The sequence below is a fragment of the Triturus cristatus genome, chromosome 5_1, assembly GCF_964204655.1.
Source record: "Triturus cristatus chromosome 5_1, aTriCri1.1, whole genome shotgun sequence".
Taxonomy (NCBI): Eukaryota; Metazoa; Chordata; class Amphibia; order Caudata; family Salamandridae; genus Triturus; species Triturus cristatus.
In genome coordinates, this window is record NC_140587.1 from 8,674,907 (window position 1) to 8,690,404 (window position 15,498).

General features: G+C 43.8%; 1 protein-coding gene across 1 annotated transcript in view; it reads left to right on the forward strand.

Moving 5' to 3' along the window:
* The window catches only part of LOC146829942 (pepsin A-like), a 257,499-nt gene that overhangs the window by 85,709 nt on the left and 156,292 nt on the right, over positions 1-15,498 (forward strand). Inside the window, exon 3 of the mRNA XM_085604204.1 lies at positions 2,147-2,264. Coding sequence (XP_085460330.1) covers positions 2,147-2,264 — 118 coding nt within the window. The remainder of the gene's footprint in view (positions 1-2,146; positions 2,265-15,498) is intronic.

A 15,498-nucleotide genomic window follows, 5' to 3' on the forward strand; every position in this document is an offset into this window, starting at 1 on the left:
TCAGTTCTGGTGGTACACTCTCTTGCTCTACAGAATGAATGTTCTCAGTTCTGTTGCTACACCCTCTCTTTCTCTCCAGAATGGATATTCCCAGTTCTGGTGGTACAATCTCTTGCTCTACAGAATGAATGTTCTTAGTTCTGGTGGTACACTATCTCTCTTGCTCTACAGAATGAATGTTCTCAGTTCTGGTGGTACACTCTCTTGCTCAACAGAATGAATGTTCTCAGTTCTGTTGCTACACCCTCTCTTTCTCTTCAGAATGAATATTCCCATTTCTGGTGATACACTCTCTGTTTCTCTGCAGAATGAATATTCCCATTTCTGGTGGTACACTCTCTCTTTCTCTGCAGAATGAATGTTCCCAGTTCTGGTGGTACACTCTCTCTCTTGCTCTACAGAATGAATGTTCTCAGTTCTGGTGGTACACTGCCTCTTTCTCTACGGGATGAATATTCCCATTTCTGGTGGCACCCTCTCTGTTTCTCTACAGAATGAATATTCCCAGTTCTGGTGATGCACTCTCTGGTTCTCTGCAGAATGAATATTCCAATTTCTGGTGGTACACTCTCTCTTTCTCTGCAGAATGAATGTTCCCAGTTCTGGTGGTACACTCTCTCTCTTGCTCTACAGAATGAATGTTCTCAGTTCTGGTGCTACACCCTCTCTTTCTCTTCAGAATGTATATTCCCAGTTCTGGTGGTACACTCTCTGTTTTTCTACAGAATGAATATTCCCAGTTCTGGTGGTGCACTCTCTCTCTGCAGAATGAATGTTCCCAGTTCTAGTGTTACACTCTCTTGCTCTACAGAATGAATGTTCTCAGTTCTGGTGCTACACCCTCCCTTTCTCTCCAGAATGAATATTCCCAGTTCTGGTGGTACACTCCCTTGCTCTACAGAATGAATGTTCTCAGTTCTGGTGGAACACTCTCTCTCTTGCTCTACAGAATGAATATTCTCAGTTCTGGTGGTACACTCTCTTGCTCTACAGAATGAATGTTCTCAGTTCTGGTGGCACACTCTCTTGCTCTACAGAATGAATGTTCTCAGTTCTCTTGCTACACCCTCTCTTTCTCCTCAGAATGAATGTTCCCATTTCTGGTGGTAGACTCTCTTTCTCTTGCTCTACAGAATAAATATTCTCAGTTCTGGTGCTACAACCTCTCTTTCTCTTCAGAATGAATATTCCCAGTTCTTTTGGTACACCCTCTCTTTCTCTGCAGAATGAATGTTCTCAGTTCTGGTGGTACACTCTCTTTTTCTCTACAGAATGAATAATTCCCATTTCTAGTGGTACAGTCTCTCTTTCTCTGCAGAATGAATGTTCCCAGTTCTGGTGGTACACTCTCTCTCTTGCTCTACAGAATGAATGTTCTCAGTTCTGGTGCTACACCCTCTCTTTCTCTTCAGAATGCATATTCCCAGTTCTGGTGGTACACTCTCTGTTTTTCTACAGAATGAATATTCCCAGTTCTGGTGGTACACTCTCTCTTTCTCTGCAGAATGAATGTTCCCTGTTCTGGTGGCACACTCTCTTGCTCTACAGAATGAATGTTCTCATTTCTGGTGCTACACCCTCTCTTTCTCTCCAGAATGAACATTCCCAGTTCAGGTGGTACACTTTCTTGCTCTACAGAATGAATGTTCTCAGTTCCAGTGGTACACTCTCTCTCTTGCTCTACAGAATTAATGTTCTCAATTCTGGTGGTACACTCTCTTGCTCTACAGAATGAATGTTCTCAGTTCTGGTGCTACACCCTCTCTTTCTCCTCAGAATGAGTATTCCTAGTTCTGATGGTACACTCTCTCTTTCTCTGCAGAATGAATGTTCTCAGTTCTGGTGGTACACTCTCTCTCTTTCTCTACAGAATGCATATTCCCATTTCTGGTGGTACACTCTCTGTTTCTCTATAGAATGAATCTTCCCATTTCTGTTGGTACACTCGCTCTTTCTCTACAGGATGAATATTCCCATTTCTGGTGGCACAATCTCTGTTTCTCTACAGGATGAATATTCCCATTTCTGGTGGCACAATCTCTGTTTCTCTACAGAATGAATGTTCTCAGTTCTAGTTATACACTCTCTGTTTCTCTGCAGAATGAATATTCCCATTTCTGATGATAAACTCTCTCTTTCTCCACAGAATGAATATTTTGGGACAATCTCCATCGGAACCCCGCCACAGGAGTTCAGCGTAGTGTTCGACACTGGCTCCTCTGACTTCTGGGTCCCTTCTGTGTCCTGCTCCAGCTCGGCCTGCAGTAAGTTTGTGATATGTTGTGTAGTGTTTCACCTTCCTGTCGCCCTCCATGCTCCCCCCTGTCGACACAGCCGGCGCTCTCCTGCAGCTTCTGCTCAGGATCATTCCTTTTAGCCTTTCTCCAGTCAGTCTTTTGCTCTCGGCTTTGCTGGTCACCTTGATAGCGCTCCTTTGCTGCACTGAGTTCAGTGAACCTTGATCATCTCTGCATCAACACCTCTCATTACCGAACCCTCCACTACGTGCCTTTTTAGTGGTAAAGCGGTATTTATTGAAGGGAACCTGCCCCCTCGTGGCTTGGAGGAATAACAGCACGTGCTGTGACCCCGGGACAGCAGCTTGTGATAGCCCAGCCTGTCCTACTTTTAATGACGTCATCTGCCTCATGGCAGGTTGTGGGAAGCTGGCTCTGTATATACTATTCCAAAGTGAGGTATAGTGTGCAGAGAGTCCAGTGGAACCCCAAAGTTAGGCAGAGGTAAAAGTAGATAGCACCTTTCTCTCTATTTGCAGTAGCGTGGGCGAACAGTAAGGCTTTATCGGGAGGACAGTGTTAAGCATTTGTTGTACACACTCAGTCAGCAAATGAATTCACACACCCAAGGACTGAACTTCAGATCAAGGGTTTTGTATAAAAATATTCTTTTAGTTATTTTATTTCGTAGAATCAAGCAAGCCGGGCACAGGTAAGTGATAAGTACTTTGCAGTAAATTTACAGTTGTAACACCATTTGGATTGCGATGGTAAATGTGCTTTGATTTGATTACAGTAGTGTCACTGGTGATTCAATGCTTGATTTGATCACAGTAGTGTCACTGGTGATTCAATGCTTGATTTGATCACAGTAGTGTCACTGGTGATTCAATGCTTGATTTGATCACAGTAGTGTCACTGGTGATTCAATGCTTGATTTGATTACAGTAGTGTCACTGGTGATGCAGTGCTTTTCAGAATACAGTGCATATACTTTGTATAGAATTTTTAGTAAAATTGCAGGTAAGTTACTTTTGACTAGATTACTTTTCTTACACAGTGTAGTATAGGATACTACACTGAGACATTTCCTGTAAACAGGTAAGTAAAATCGTTTTTGTTATTTAGTAACATTTTAAAGAATTTCTTTAGGTTTTCCAACTCCACTCTTAGAAACTTTTCATGGAAAAGCAGTCAATGTTATCCTATGGAGGAAAACAGTGTTATTGGTTTGAGGTAAGTAATAGGTCTTTGGAGCTGAGGTTCTGGGGTTAGACTCAGGGGTCCCCCAGGGTCAAGGATGCACTCTTGTTACACCCTCAGCGGCACTAGGTTGGCCGGGTGCAGAGTGCTGAGGCCCAGTGTTATCCAATGGGGGATACGGGGCGTCAGGTTGGTAGCTGCTGACAAACAGGCCACTGGGTTGTGGGAGCAAAGCTCCTGGACTTAAGCTCAGGGCTAATGGGGGTTTAGGCCAGCACAAAAGTTGCACCCTCAGCAGCACTGGGGTGGCCGGGTGCAGAGTGCTGTTTTGGCATCGGGCGCCCTGTAGCTTTCAATGGGGAGTCTCCGGTCTGCAAAAGCACTGCAGTCTCGGGACGGAGGTCTTCTGGGTGTGATCACCACTTGGAGAGGTAAGTTGGGATCACGGGGGTTGGTTAAGCACTGTTGGTTGGGCCACCCAAGGCAGTGGGGCGTCGGGTACAGGGGTGCCTTTTAGGGTTGGGTCTGCTTACCAGCTCCTGGTCGTGGTTGGGGGATCCTTCCGGTTTGAGGCTGCAGGCGTCGGCTTGAGGCAGGCCAGAAGTCACCGGATCTCGGGCCAGGATCGCCAGTGAGACCTCCTCTTGGTGTTTGCCCACTCGAGCTCTGGCCGTGGACGGCGGTGCAGAGTGGTGCAGATACGCAGTTTACGGCCGGGGCCAGAGGTTGTTGATGAACAAATCTGATGTTCACGGGAGAAGCAGTCTTGGAAGTGAAGGCAGGCAGGTCCTCAAGGGTTTTCGAGGTTGCTGGCTGCAGGACACACCGGGATTCGCAGGAGCAGTTTTGAGGTGGAGACAGGCCGGTAGGGCTGGGACCAAGTCAGTGGGCGTCTTTCTCTTGTTAGTTTTGGCACGGCTGTTCAGTACTTCTTCTTTTCTTGTAGTTGGTTCTTGTCTAAGGAAGCAAGGTTCAGGGGTGCCCCTAAATAATTGATTTAGGGGGGCGTTACAGGTAAGTAAAGGTTGGGACCAATGGGTCCCTTCCCTGTGGTGGGTACACCCCCTATTATGCCACCCTCCAATGGGAGGGGGCATAAGCCTTTCCCTGGTTGGGTGGGTCCCCCATCTGCAGGATGGCAGGGACTGAGAGTTGTGCTTCACCTCGCCTCCCCTACCTGAGGGGTGGAATTTGCAGATGTGGTCACACCTCTTTCCCTCATTTATTTTTCCTGCTGGTTCTCCCTCCCAAAGTGGGTGTCAGAACCAGTGGGGACCAGTTGCTGAAAGCAGCAAGTGGCCTGGGTAAACTCACAAAGGCGGCAAGCCTTTAAAGCTTCCCCTTCGTGAACCCTGGCCATCCTGGGGGTGGGGGCTTGGCACCTTGTCCCAGGATGTGCATTGTTTCAGGCTCCATGAGCAGCAGGCTCTTGACCCAGGGGTCCAGAAACATGTCTGGTGGTGGCAGCTGAAAGCAGCCACTCAGCCTGGACATTAGTGGTAGGTTAGTTTTCAGGGGGCATCTCTGTGTGCATTTTTTATTAAATCCCACCCTGGCATTAGTGTGGGTTTAATGTGGTGAGAAGTTTGATACCAAACTTCTCAGTTTTCAGTGTAGCCATTATGGTGCTGTGAACTTCATAATGACAACCTCCCAGCACCATATACTCTTAATGGCAGCACTGCACTTACAATGCCCAAGAATGGGCTTAGACATTGTAGTGGTACAGGGCTCATGCACCTGTACACTCACCACTGGTATAGTGCACCCAGCTAGAGGGGTGCCTGACCTATGCCAGGGCACTGGGTTGTAGGCATGGCACACAGTGCCATGTCGACTCTTCATTTTGTTCTGCACCTAGACACGCAGACTGCAAGGGCAGTGTGTTTGTGTCAGGTTATAGGACCTCTAAGGGTAGCACAATAAGTGCTGCAGCCCTTAGAGGCCATCTCTGGTCACAGTGCCTTGGGTACCTAGGGTACCATTTACCAGGGTCTGACATGTGGCCAGAGATGCCAATTGGGTTTAGGCTACAATGCAGTTTTAGGGAAGGAACATAGGCCCTGGGTACCTGATTAGCAGGAGTTCAGGGCACACTTAGTCAAAGTACATCAGCAACTCAGCAAAAAGTGGGGGCATACCATGCAGAAGAGGGCACTTTCTCACACAGGTTTAAACATTCATCCAAGCATTCATGCCTTAGGAAATATTTATAACCAGGCGCAAGCGGTGAAGGCACGATAACCAGACAGGTGACGACTTACCTCTATATATGGATGCAGGTGTCTTCACCCCCTCAAACCAGGTTGTGCCCTCCTGCAACTGAGTTTACTTGTGTAAACGTTCTACACTAACTTTTCACTGTTGAGGGAGTCCTCCGCCTCTGAAGTGCTGTTTATCCTCCAAGTAGTAAAGTTAGACTTTTGTCTTCGTTTAACTTACCTTTTGGTCTCAGTTAGACTTAAGACCAAAACTTAAGTTAAACTGAGATGAAAGTCTAACTTTACTACTATTAAATGTCCTTTGTGAATACCGAAAGTCATACATAAACAAAGCAAACCCAACGACGGACTAGGTCAAGCACTTGGATTCCAACTGTTTTCCTTCTTGTTAAAGTACACTATGTCTGTGTACGTGGTGCAACAACTTCCAACATCCGTCGTTGTTAGATGCGGGGCAGGACAAAAAGTTTTTAACACAAAGGAAGGTGCACGCAAAAGACAAAGTCCAAATAGATATATATTCCAAAGAATTTTTCTTGATCTTCTTGTTTATTAAAGAGAATGACAGCCAACGCGTTTCGTTCCTAAAACACAGGAACTTCTTCAGGGCACAAAGTAGATGACACGAGAGAAATCTTATTCCATATTCGTTGAATCCGGCAAGTGAGCAATACATGCTGTATTGCTCACTTGCCGGTTATCATGCCGTTGGTTTCTTTCTGAATAATAAGAATTATTGATCTAACAATGGATTCCCTACCACTTTCAGTGAATAGTGTGTACAACACACGATTTAATCCAAATAAGAGATTTTACGTTCACTTTTAAATTTGCGGACGTGCTATTATACACCAAATGTGTGATACGTCATTATGATTTGGGTATTGCCGGATTCAACGAATATGGAATAGGATTTCTCTCGTGTTATCTACTTAATACCGAAAGTCGTAAAGTTAGATTTTTGCACAGTTTCCCTCAAGGAATTGGGCCCTAAGATTTTACGCCGTGTTTGAATCACAAAAGTGTTGCAAATCGACACAGAATCTTTTTTTACCTCTTTACTTTCCAGCGCAAAACCTGTTTTGTGCTGGAAAATCATTTCAAAGTAAAGCAAAGCTGAGCACAGAGCTGTTTTGCATTACTTAACACCAATGTGGTGCACCATGGGTGGCGCATGTGCGTTCCTATTCACTACCCAAGCTTTCTGACAATAAGCCCTATTTATTCAAAACGTCGACAGTGTATTGCGGCAAAAACGATGCGCATTTCAGACAGTAACTATAAGAGGAAATGCTTTCATTTCTCCTTTCTTTTCCGACTTTGCATGTGCGCTGCACTGTACGACACGCAGTCAAAGTGGGGAAAGGTTTAAAGTTAGTTCATGGATAATATTTTGTACTTGAAGGGTATCCCAGCGCCTCGTCACATACTTTACAGGAAAAGGCGGCAAAGATCAATTATTACAAGTAGCATCAGTGGATCAACACAACCCGCACTGAACCCCCAGGAATCATGGTCAGTGAGGCAGCTACTCATGTGCTACAACAGACAGCATTCCTGCAGCAAAGAAGTGCCATCATGGACACTGTCCAAGGACAGTGCCATCGCGGACACTATCCAAGGACAGCCATCGTGGACAGTGTCCAAGAACAGTGCCATCGTGGACAGTGTCCAAGAACAGTGCCATCGTGGACACTGTCCAAGAACAGTGCCATCGCGGACACTGTCCAAGGACAGTGCCATCATGGACACTGTCCAAGGACAGTGCCATCGCGGACACTATCCAAGGACAGCCATCGTGGACAGTGTCCAAGAACAGTGCCATCGTGGACAGTGTCCAAGAACAGTGCCATCGTGGACACTGTCCAAGAACAGTGCCATCGCGGACACTGTCCAAGGACAGTGCCATCATGGACACTGTCCAAGGACAGTGCCATCGCGGACACTGTCCAAGGACAGTGCCATCGTGGACACTGTCCAAGGACAGTGCCATCGCAGACACTGTCCAAGGACAGTGCCATCGTGGACACTGTCCAAGGACAGTGCCATCGCGGACACTGTCCAAGGACAGTGCCATCGTGGACACTGTCCAAGGACAGTGCCATCGTGGACACTATCCAAGGACAGCCATCGTGGACACTGTCCAAGGACAGTGCCATCGTGGACACTATCCAAGGACAGTGCCATCGTGGACACTGTCCAAGGACAGCCATCGTGGACACTGTCCAAGGACAGCCATCGTGGACACTGTCCAAGGACAGCCATTGTGGACACTGTCCAAGGACAGCCATCGTGGACAGTGTCCAAGGACAGTGCCATCGTGGACACTATCCAAGGACAGCCATCGTGGACACTGTCCAAGGACAGCCATCGTGGACACTGTCCAAGGACAGTGCCATACAAAACAAGTCTAGAGCACAAAGTAATGAAATTACAAAATCGTAACTTTCTGTGGTCCAAATTTATATAGAAAACACTATTTTATTTGGCATACAAAGTTATTGCATAATTATATAAATGGAAAAAAAGTATCCAGTTTAGAAGTACAAATGCTATCATAGTAATATCCAGTGTATTCTACATAAAGGAAATACAGGTGTTAATGTGTTGTTCAGTCCAAGCACAGCGACGCGAGCAGAGCCAACACATGCTTCGTCTTCATCGAAGACTTCCTCAGGGCAACTGAAGTGCATTTAGAGACCCAAATCTCTGTACGTCAAATCGCAGTACTGCTCAGATAACAATGTGACATGATGGTATGTAACAACATATGATCGAAGACACCTACATCAGTGTGATGCCAGATAATGACCATCCATGACGCACAGAGTGAACATATGGGGGCAGATTTACAAGCCCCTTGCGCCACTTTTGACATGGGAAAAGTGACACAAATGTGGCACAAGAGCTTGTAAATCTGCACCATGGTGCGTAAGGAGACTCCTTGATAAGGGCTATGAACCCCTGGAGTCAGAGTCAAGGTCCAGGAAGGGTCCCACTCGGACCCGTCCTGGACGTAGACTCTGACATGAGATTCATAGCAGATTCATAGCAGATTCATAGGATATTCACAGGAGATTCATAGCAGATTCATAGGACATTCACAGGAGATTCATAGCAGATTCATAGGACATTCACATGAGATTCATAGGAGATTCATAGCAGATTCATGGGCCATTCACATGAGATTCATAGGAGATTCATAGCAGATTCATAGGACATTCACAGGAGATTCATAGCAGATTCATAGGACATTCACATGAGATTCATAGGAGATTCATAGCAGATTCATAGGACATTCACGGGAGATTCATAGCAGATTCATAGGACATTCACAGGAGATTCATAGCAGATTCATAGGCCATTCACATGAGATTCATAGCAGATTCATAGGACATTCACATGAGATTCATAGGAGATTCATAGCAGATTCATAGGACATTCACATGAGATTCATAGCAGATTCATAGGACATTCACATGAGATTCATAGCAGATTCATAGGACATTCACATGAGATTCATAGCAGATTCATAGGCCATTCACATGAGATTCATAGGAGATTCATAGCAGATTCATAGGACATTCACAGGAGATTCACAGCCTTGTGTTGTATGTTTTGCTTGGCATTGTCCTCGCACAGAGGCAGCAGAGATATTGTGCCAACATTGCTTGAGATGGATGGATGGGCGTTAAACTTTTTCAACCAAGGCAGATCCAGCGACCTTTCCATTCGTCCGGTCCTGTGGCATTGGCCACGGATCGATTCCAGGCTTCCAAGAGAGGATGAAGACGATGAAGATGATGAAAGTGTAGACAAATATACAGAGCGCGCAGATGCTCCTGGTGGCGCTCCGGTGCTAGTCGAATAGCCAGGGTTTACGCTTTGTTTTACAAGCAAGTTTCAAACTGTCCTGCCTCGGATGCAGACGGAGAGGGCTTCATACAGAGGGCCAGCAGAAGGGATGGAGCGCCCACCTGCCCTTGTCCTCCTTACTCTTGACACTCTAGCTAATGCCGAATGCGAGGACCGGCGATTCCTGGAAGGGATGTAAAATGTAGACCTGAGGCCAGGTAACTCGGACCAGTGATGTGCAGGGCACAAAAGTCAACCACAATGTTTTGAACAGAATTCTCTTCCTTACTGGAAGCCAGTGCAAGGAAGAAAGGCGCATGGAAATCCTTGTTCTCCACGGCAAATGCAACAAGGAGTGGTCTATCCAGGAGTTACAGCTTTCCACAAAGTGGGTACAAGCGGATGCAGCAGGGATCCTGGTGCAATGAACAGCCAGCTCCAAAAACACTTGTGAAGTTATCAAGTCAAACTGCGAGAGCACAGGAGATTCATTGGAGATTAATAGGAGATTCACAGGAGATTCACAGGAGATCCATAGGAGATTCTTAGGAAATTCATAGGTGATTCATAGGAGATGGGAGATTCTTAGGAGATTCAGATGAGATTCATAGGAGATGGGAAATTTTTAGGAGATTCACAGGAGATTCACAGAAGATTCAAAGGAGATTTATAGAAGATTCACAGGAATTTCACAGTTGATTCATAGGAGAAACACAGGAGGTTCACAGGAGATTCATAGGAGAGGGGAGATTCACAGGAGATTCACAGGACATTCACATGAGATTCATAGGAGATTCATAGGTGATTCATAACAGATTCACAGGAGATTCATAGTAGATTCACAGGAGATTCATAGGAGATTTACAGGAGATTCATAGGTGATTCATAGGAGTTTCACAGGAGAGTCATAGGAGATTCACAGGAGATTCACAGGAGATTCATAGGATATTCATAGTACATTCACATGCGATTCATCGGAGATTCATAGGTGATTCATAGGAGATTCATAGGACATTCACATGAGATTAACCGGAGATTCATAGGCAATTCATAGGAGATTCATAGGAGATGGCAGATTCATAGGAGATTCATAGGAGATTCTTAGGCAATTCAAAGGAGATTCTTAGGAGATTCATAGGAGATTCTTAGGAGATTCATATGCGATTCATAGGAGATTCATAGGAGATTCTTAGGAGATTCATAGGAGATTCTTAGGAGATTCTTGGGAGGTTCTTAGGAGATTCATAGGAGATCCTTAGGAGATTCATTGGAGATTCATAGGAGATTCATGGGAGATTCTTAGCAGAATCATAGGCAATCCATAGGAGATTCTTAGGAGATTCATAGGAGATTCTTATGAGATTCATTGGAGATTCTTAGGAGATTCATAGTAGATTCTTAGGAGATTCATAGGAGATTCTTAGGAGATTCATAGGCGATTCATAGGAGATTCATAGGAGATTCTTAGGAGATTCATAGTAGATTCTTAGGAGTTTCATAGGAGATTCTTAGGAGATTGATAAGAGATTCTAAGGATGATTCATAGGAGATTCATAGGCAATTCATAGGAGAGTCTTAGGAGATTCATAGGATATTCTTAGGAGATTCATAGGAGATTCTTAGGAGATTCATAGGAGATGGGAGATTCATAGGAGATTCTTAGGAGATCCATAGAAGATTCTTAGGAAAGTCATAGGAGATAGGAGATTCATAGGAGATTCTTAGGAGATTCATAGGAGATTCATAGGAGATTCATAGGCAATTCATAGGAGAGTCTTAGGAGATTCATAGGATATTCTTAGGAGATTCATAGGAGATTCTTAGGAGATTCATAGGAGATGGGAGATTCTTAGGAGATTCTTAGGAGATTCTTAGGTGATTCATAGGCGATTCATACGAGATTGATAGGAGATTCTTAGGAGGTTCATAGAAAATTATTAGGAGATTCTTAGGAGATTCATAGTAGATTCTTAGGAGTTTCATAGGAGATTCATAGGCAATTCATAGGAGAGTCTTAGGAGATTCATAGGATATTCTTAGGAGATTCATAGGAGATTCTTAGGAGATTCATAGGAGATGGGAGATTCTTAGGAGATTCTTAGGCGATTCATAGGCGATTCATAGGAGATTCATAGGAGATTCTTAGGAAATTCATAGGAGATTTTTAGGAGATTCATTGGAAATTCTTAGGAGATTCATAGGAGATTCTTAGGAGATTCATAGAAAATTCTTAGGAGAGTCATAGGAGATTCTTAGGAGATTCATAGGAGATTCTTTGGAGATCCATAGAAGATTCTTAGGAGAGTCATAGGAGATAGGAGATTCATAGAAGATTCTTAGGAGATTCATAGGAGATTCATAGGAGATTCATAGGCAATTCATAGGAGAGTCTTAGGAGATTCATAGAATATTCTTAGGACATTCATAGGAGATTCTTAGGAGATTCATAGGAGATGGGAGATTCTTAGGGGATTCTTAGGCGATTCATAGGCGATTCATAGGAGATTCATAGGAGATTCTTAGGAAATTCATAGGAGATTTTTAGGAGATTCATTGGAAATTCTTAGGAGATTCATAGGAGATTCTTAGGAGATTCATAGAAAATTCTTAGGAGAGTCATAGGAGATTCTTAGGAGATTCATAGGAGATTCTTTGGAGATCCATAGAAGATTCTTAGGAGAGTCATAGGAGATAGGAGATTCATAGGAGATTCATAGGAGATTCATAGGAGATGGGAGATTCATAGGAGATTCTTAAGAGATCCATAGAAGATTCTTAGGAGAGTCATAGGAGATAGGAGATTCATAGGAGATTCTTAGGAGATTCATAGGAGATTCATAGGAGATTCATAGGCAATTCATAGGAGAGTCTTAGGAGATTCATAGGATATTCTTAGGAGATTCATAGGAGATTCTTAGGAGATTCATAGGAGATGGGAGATTCTTAGGAGATTCTTAGGAGATTCTTAGGTGATTCATAGGCGATTCATACGAGATTGATAGGAGATTCTTAGGAGGTTCATAGAAAATTATTAGGAGATTCTTAGGAGATTCATAGTAGATTCTTAGGAGTTTCATAGGAGATTCATAGGCAATTCATAGGAGAGTCTTAGGAGATTCATAGGATATTCTTAGGAGATTCATAGGAGATTCTTAGGAGATTCATAGGAGATGGGAGATTCTTAGGAGATTCTTAGGCGATTCATAGGCGATTCATAGGAGATTCATAGGAGATTCTTAGGAAATTCATAGGAGATTTTTAGGAGATTCATTGGAAATTCTTAGGAGATTCATAGGAGATTCTTAGGAGATTCATAGAAAATTCTTAGGAGAGTCATAGGAGATTCTTGGGAGATTCATAGGAGATTCTTTGGAGATCCATAGAAGATTCTTAGGAGAGTCATAGGAGATAGGAGATTCATAGGAGATTCTTAGGAGATTCATAGGAGATTCATAGGAGATTCATAGGCAATTCATAGGAGAGTCTTAGGAGATTCATAGAATATTCTTAGGACATTCATAGGAGATTCTTAGGAGATTCTTAAGAGATTCATAGGCGATTCATAGGAGATTGACAGGAGATTCTTAGGAGATTCATAGAAAATTATTAGGAGATTCGTAGGCGATTCATAGGAGATTCATAGGAGATTCTTTGGATATTCATAGGAAATTCACAGGTGATTCATAGGAGATTCTTAGGAAATTCATAGGAGATTTTTAGGAGATTCATTGGAAATTCTTAGGAGATTCATAGGAGATTCTTAGGAGATTCATAGAAGATTCTTAGGAGAGTCAGAGGAGATAGGAGATTCATAGGCAATTCATAGGAGATTCATAGGACATTCTTAGGAGATTCATAGGAGATTCGTAGGAGATTCATAAGAGATTCTTAGGAGATTCATAGGAGATTCGTAGGAGATTCATAGGAGATTCATTGGATATTCTTTGGAGATTTACAGGAGATTCTTCGGAGATTCACAGGAGATTCACAGGAGATTCTTAGGAGATTCATAGGAGATTCACAGGAGATTCATAGGACATTCATAGGATAATCTTAGGAGATTCATAGGTGATGGGAGATTCATAGGAGATTCACAGGAGATTAATTGGAGATACATAGGTAATTCATAGAAGATTCACAGAAGATTCTTAGACGATTCATAGGAGATTCATAGGAGAGTCATAGGAGATTCATAGGAGATTCAAATGAGATTCACATGAGATTCATGGAGATTCATAGGAGATGCACTGGAGATTCACAGGAGATTTATATGAGATACATAGGCTATTCACAGGAGGTTCAGCAAGCCAGCCCCAATCTCAGAACTAAACCACCTGCCCATGTCACCTGGAGATCCAGGTTATGGTGTAGAGTTCTCACAGAGCGTAGAGATTTTCTCCTATAAAGAAGAATGATAAAAAGTGAGTATGAGAAAGGGGATGTTCTATCACCAATTCCAATGGAAAGTCGGTGATGAATGGGAAAGAGATTGTTTTATTGATGGGGCCAATGAAAAGGATGAAATTCATTTATGGATTTGTCATTTTTGAGAAGTATGAAAAGCAATTCCAATGATTACAAACTACTTTAACAACAATAAATCTGCAACTAAATCAAAATGTTTGGTGCCTCCTGCAGTTCTTTGTAAGCACAGGTTGGAGTAGGCTGAGATGCACACATTGCAGTGATGGCGCAAGTAAACACAGAGGAGCAGGGTGCGATGCACACATTACAGTCCTGGGGCATGCACACACACAGGAGTAGGCTCATAATACTCAGTATATGCCTGCCGTGTATGTGAACATGTATGAGCAGGCTCAGATGTACATACGATATGCATGGGGTGTGAATACACACACAGGAGCAGGGTGCGATGCACACATTACAGTCCTGGGGCATGTACTCATGCAGGAGTAGGCTCAGAATACTCACTATATGCCTGAGGTGTATGTGCACATGTATGAGCAGGGTCAGATGTAAATATTACACCCATGCAGTGTGAATACACACACAGGAGCAGGTTGCGATGTAGACAGTACAGGCCTGGGGTGAGTGTGTGCGCAAGAGTAGGCAAATACCTACATACTACAGGCCAAAGGGTAATGCGGATTCAGGAGCAGGCGCTGATGTATGGTATATACCTGAGGAGTATTTACACATGTAGGAGCAACCCAGAGAATATGTGCAGAACTTCTTTAAAAGACGGCAGCTGGACAGGGAAGAAGGGGAGCTGAGGAGGCCTAGCGGGCAAGGGCACTTTTTATTGACATCGACAGCCCTGCGGTGAGACTTACTTGGACCTCATGACAAGAAGTCGATTGTGGGCCCTTTCAAGCCATTACCTCATTCCTATTTTACAAAAAGGCCCATTTTGGCCAGGTTCGACTGCTTCCATTTGTTTACAGCTGTTTCATAGCCAGTTTTATTATTCCTGTAATTTGGGGTCCTGCGTCTATTAACTGCACCGCTACAGGTAGACGGTGTGGTTTTTAACTTCACACATCCATTGTCCTTTACATTCTAAACATTACACATAGTTTTAAACGAATATTGCTGATCTCAAGGGAAATGTAGGTGGGCTGGATTGCATGGCGGATCGCCGGCGGAGGTTTCTTCGCCCCCCACACCCCTGCCTGACCTTCGCTCTAAGTTTAAGGTTCTTACCAGGATGTTTTAGACTGGTGTGTGATGAAAGACATATCACAATTCCATGAACCATTCTTATAATGTATTGGAAATCATATTGTCGTCTGTTTATTGTGTTGCAATACTTTTCTTCTCTTTGGACTTTTATGAGTTGTATGAGTGCATGCCTGGAGTGTATGTACATCCAGGAGCAGTCTGGGATATACACAGTTCAGGCCTGGGGTTTGTTTACACACAGGAGTAGCTTGAGTTGTTCAAGTGCATGCCTGGAGTGTATGTACATTCAGGAGCGGTCTGGGATGTACACAGTTAAGGCCTGGGGTTTGTTTACACAC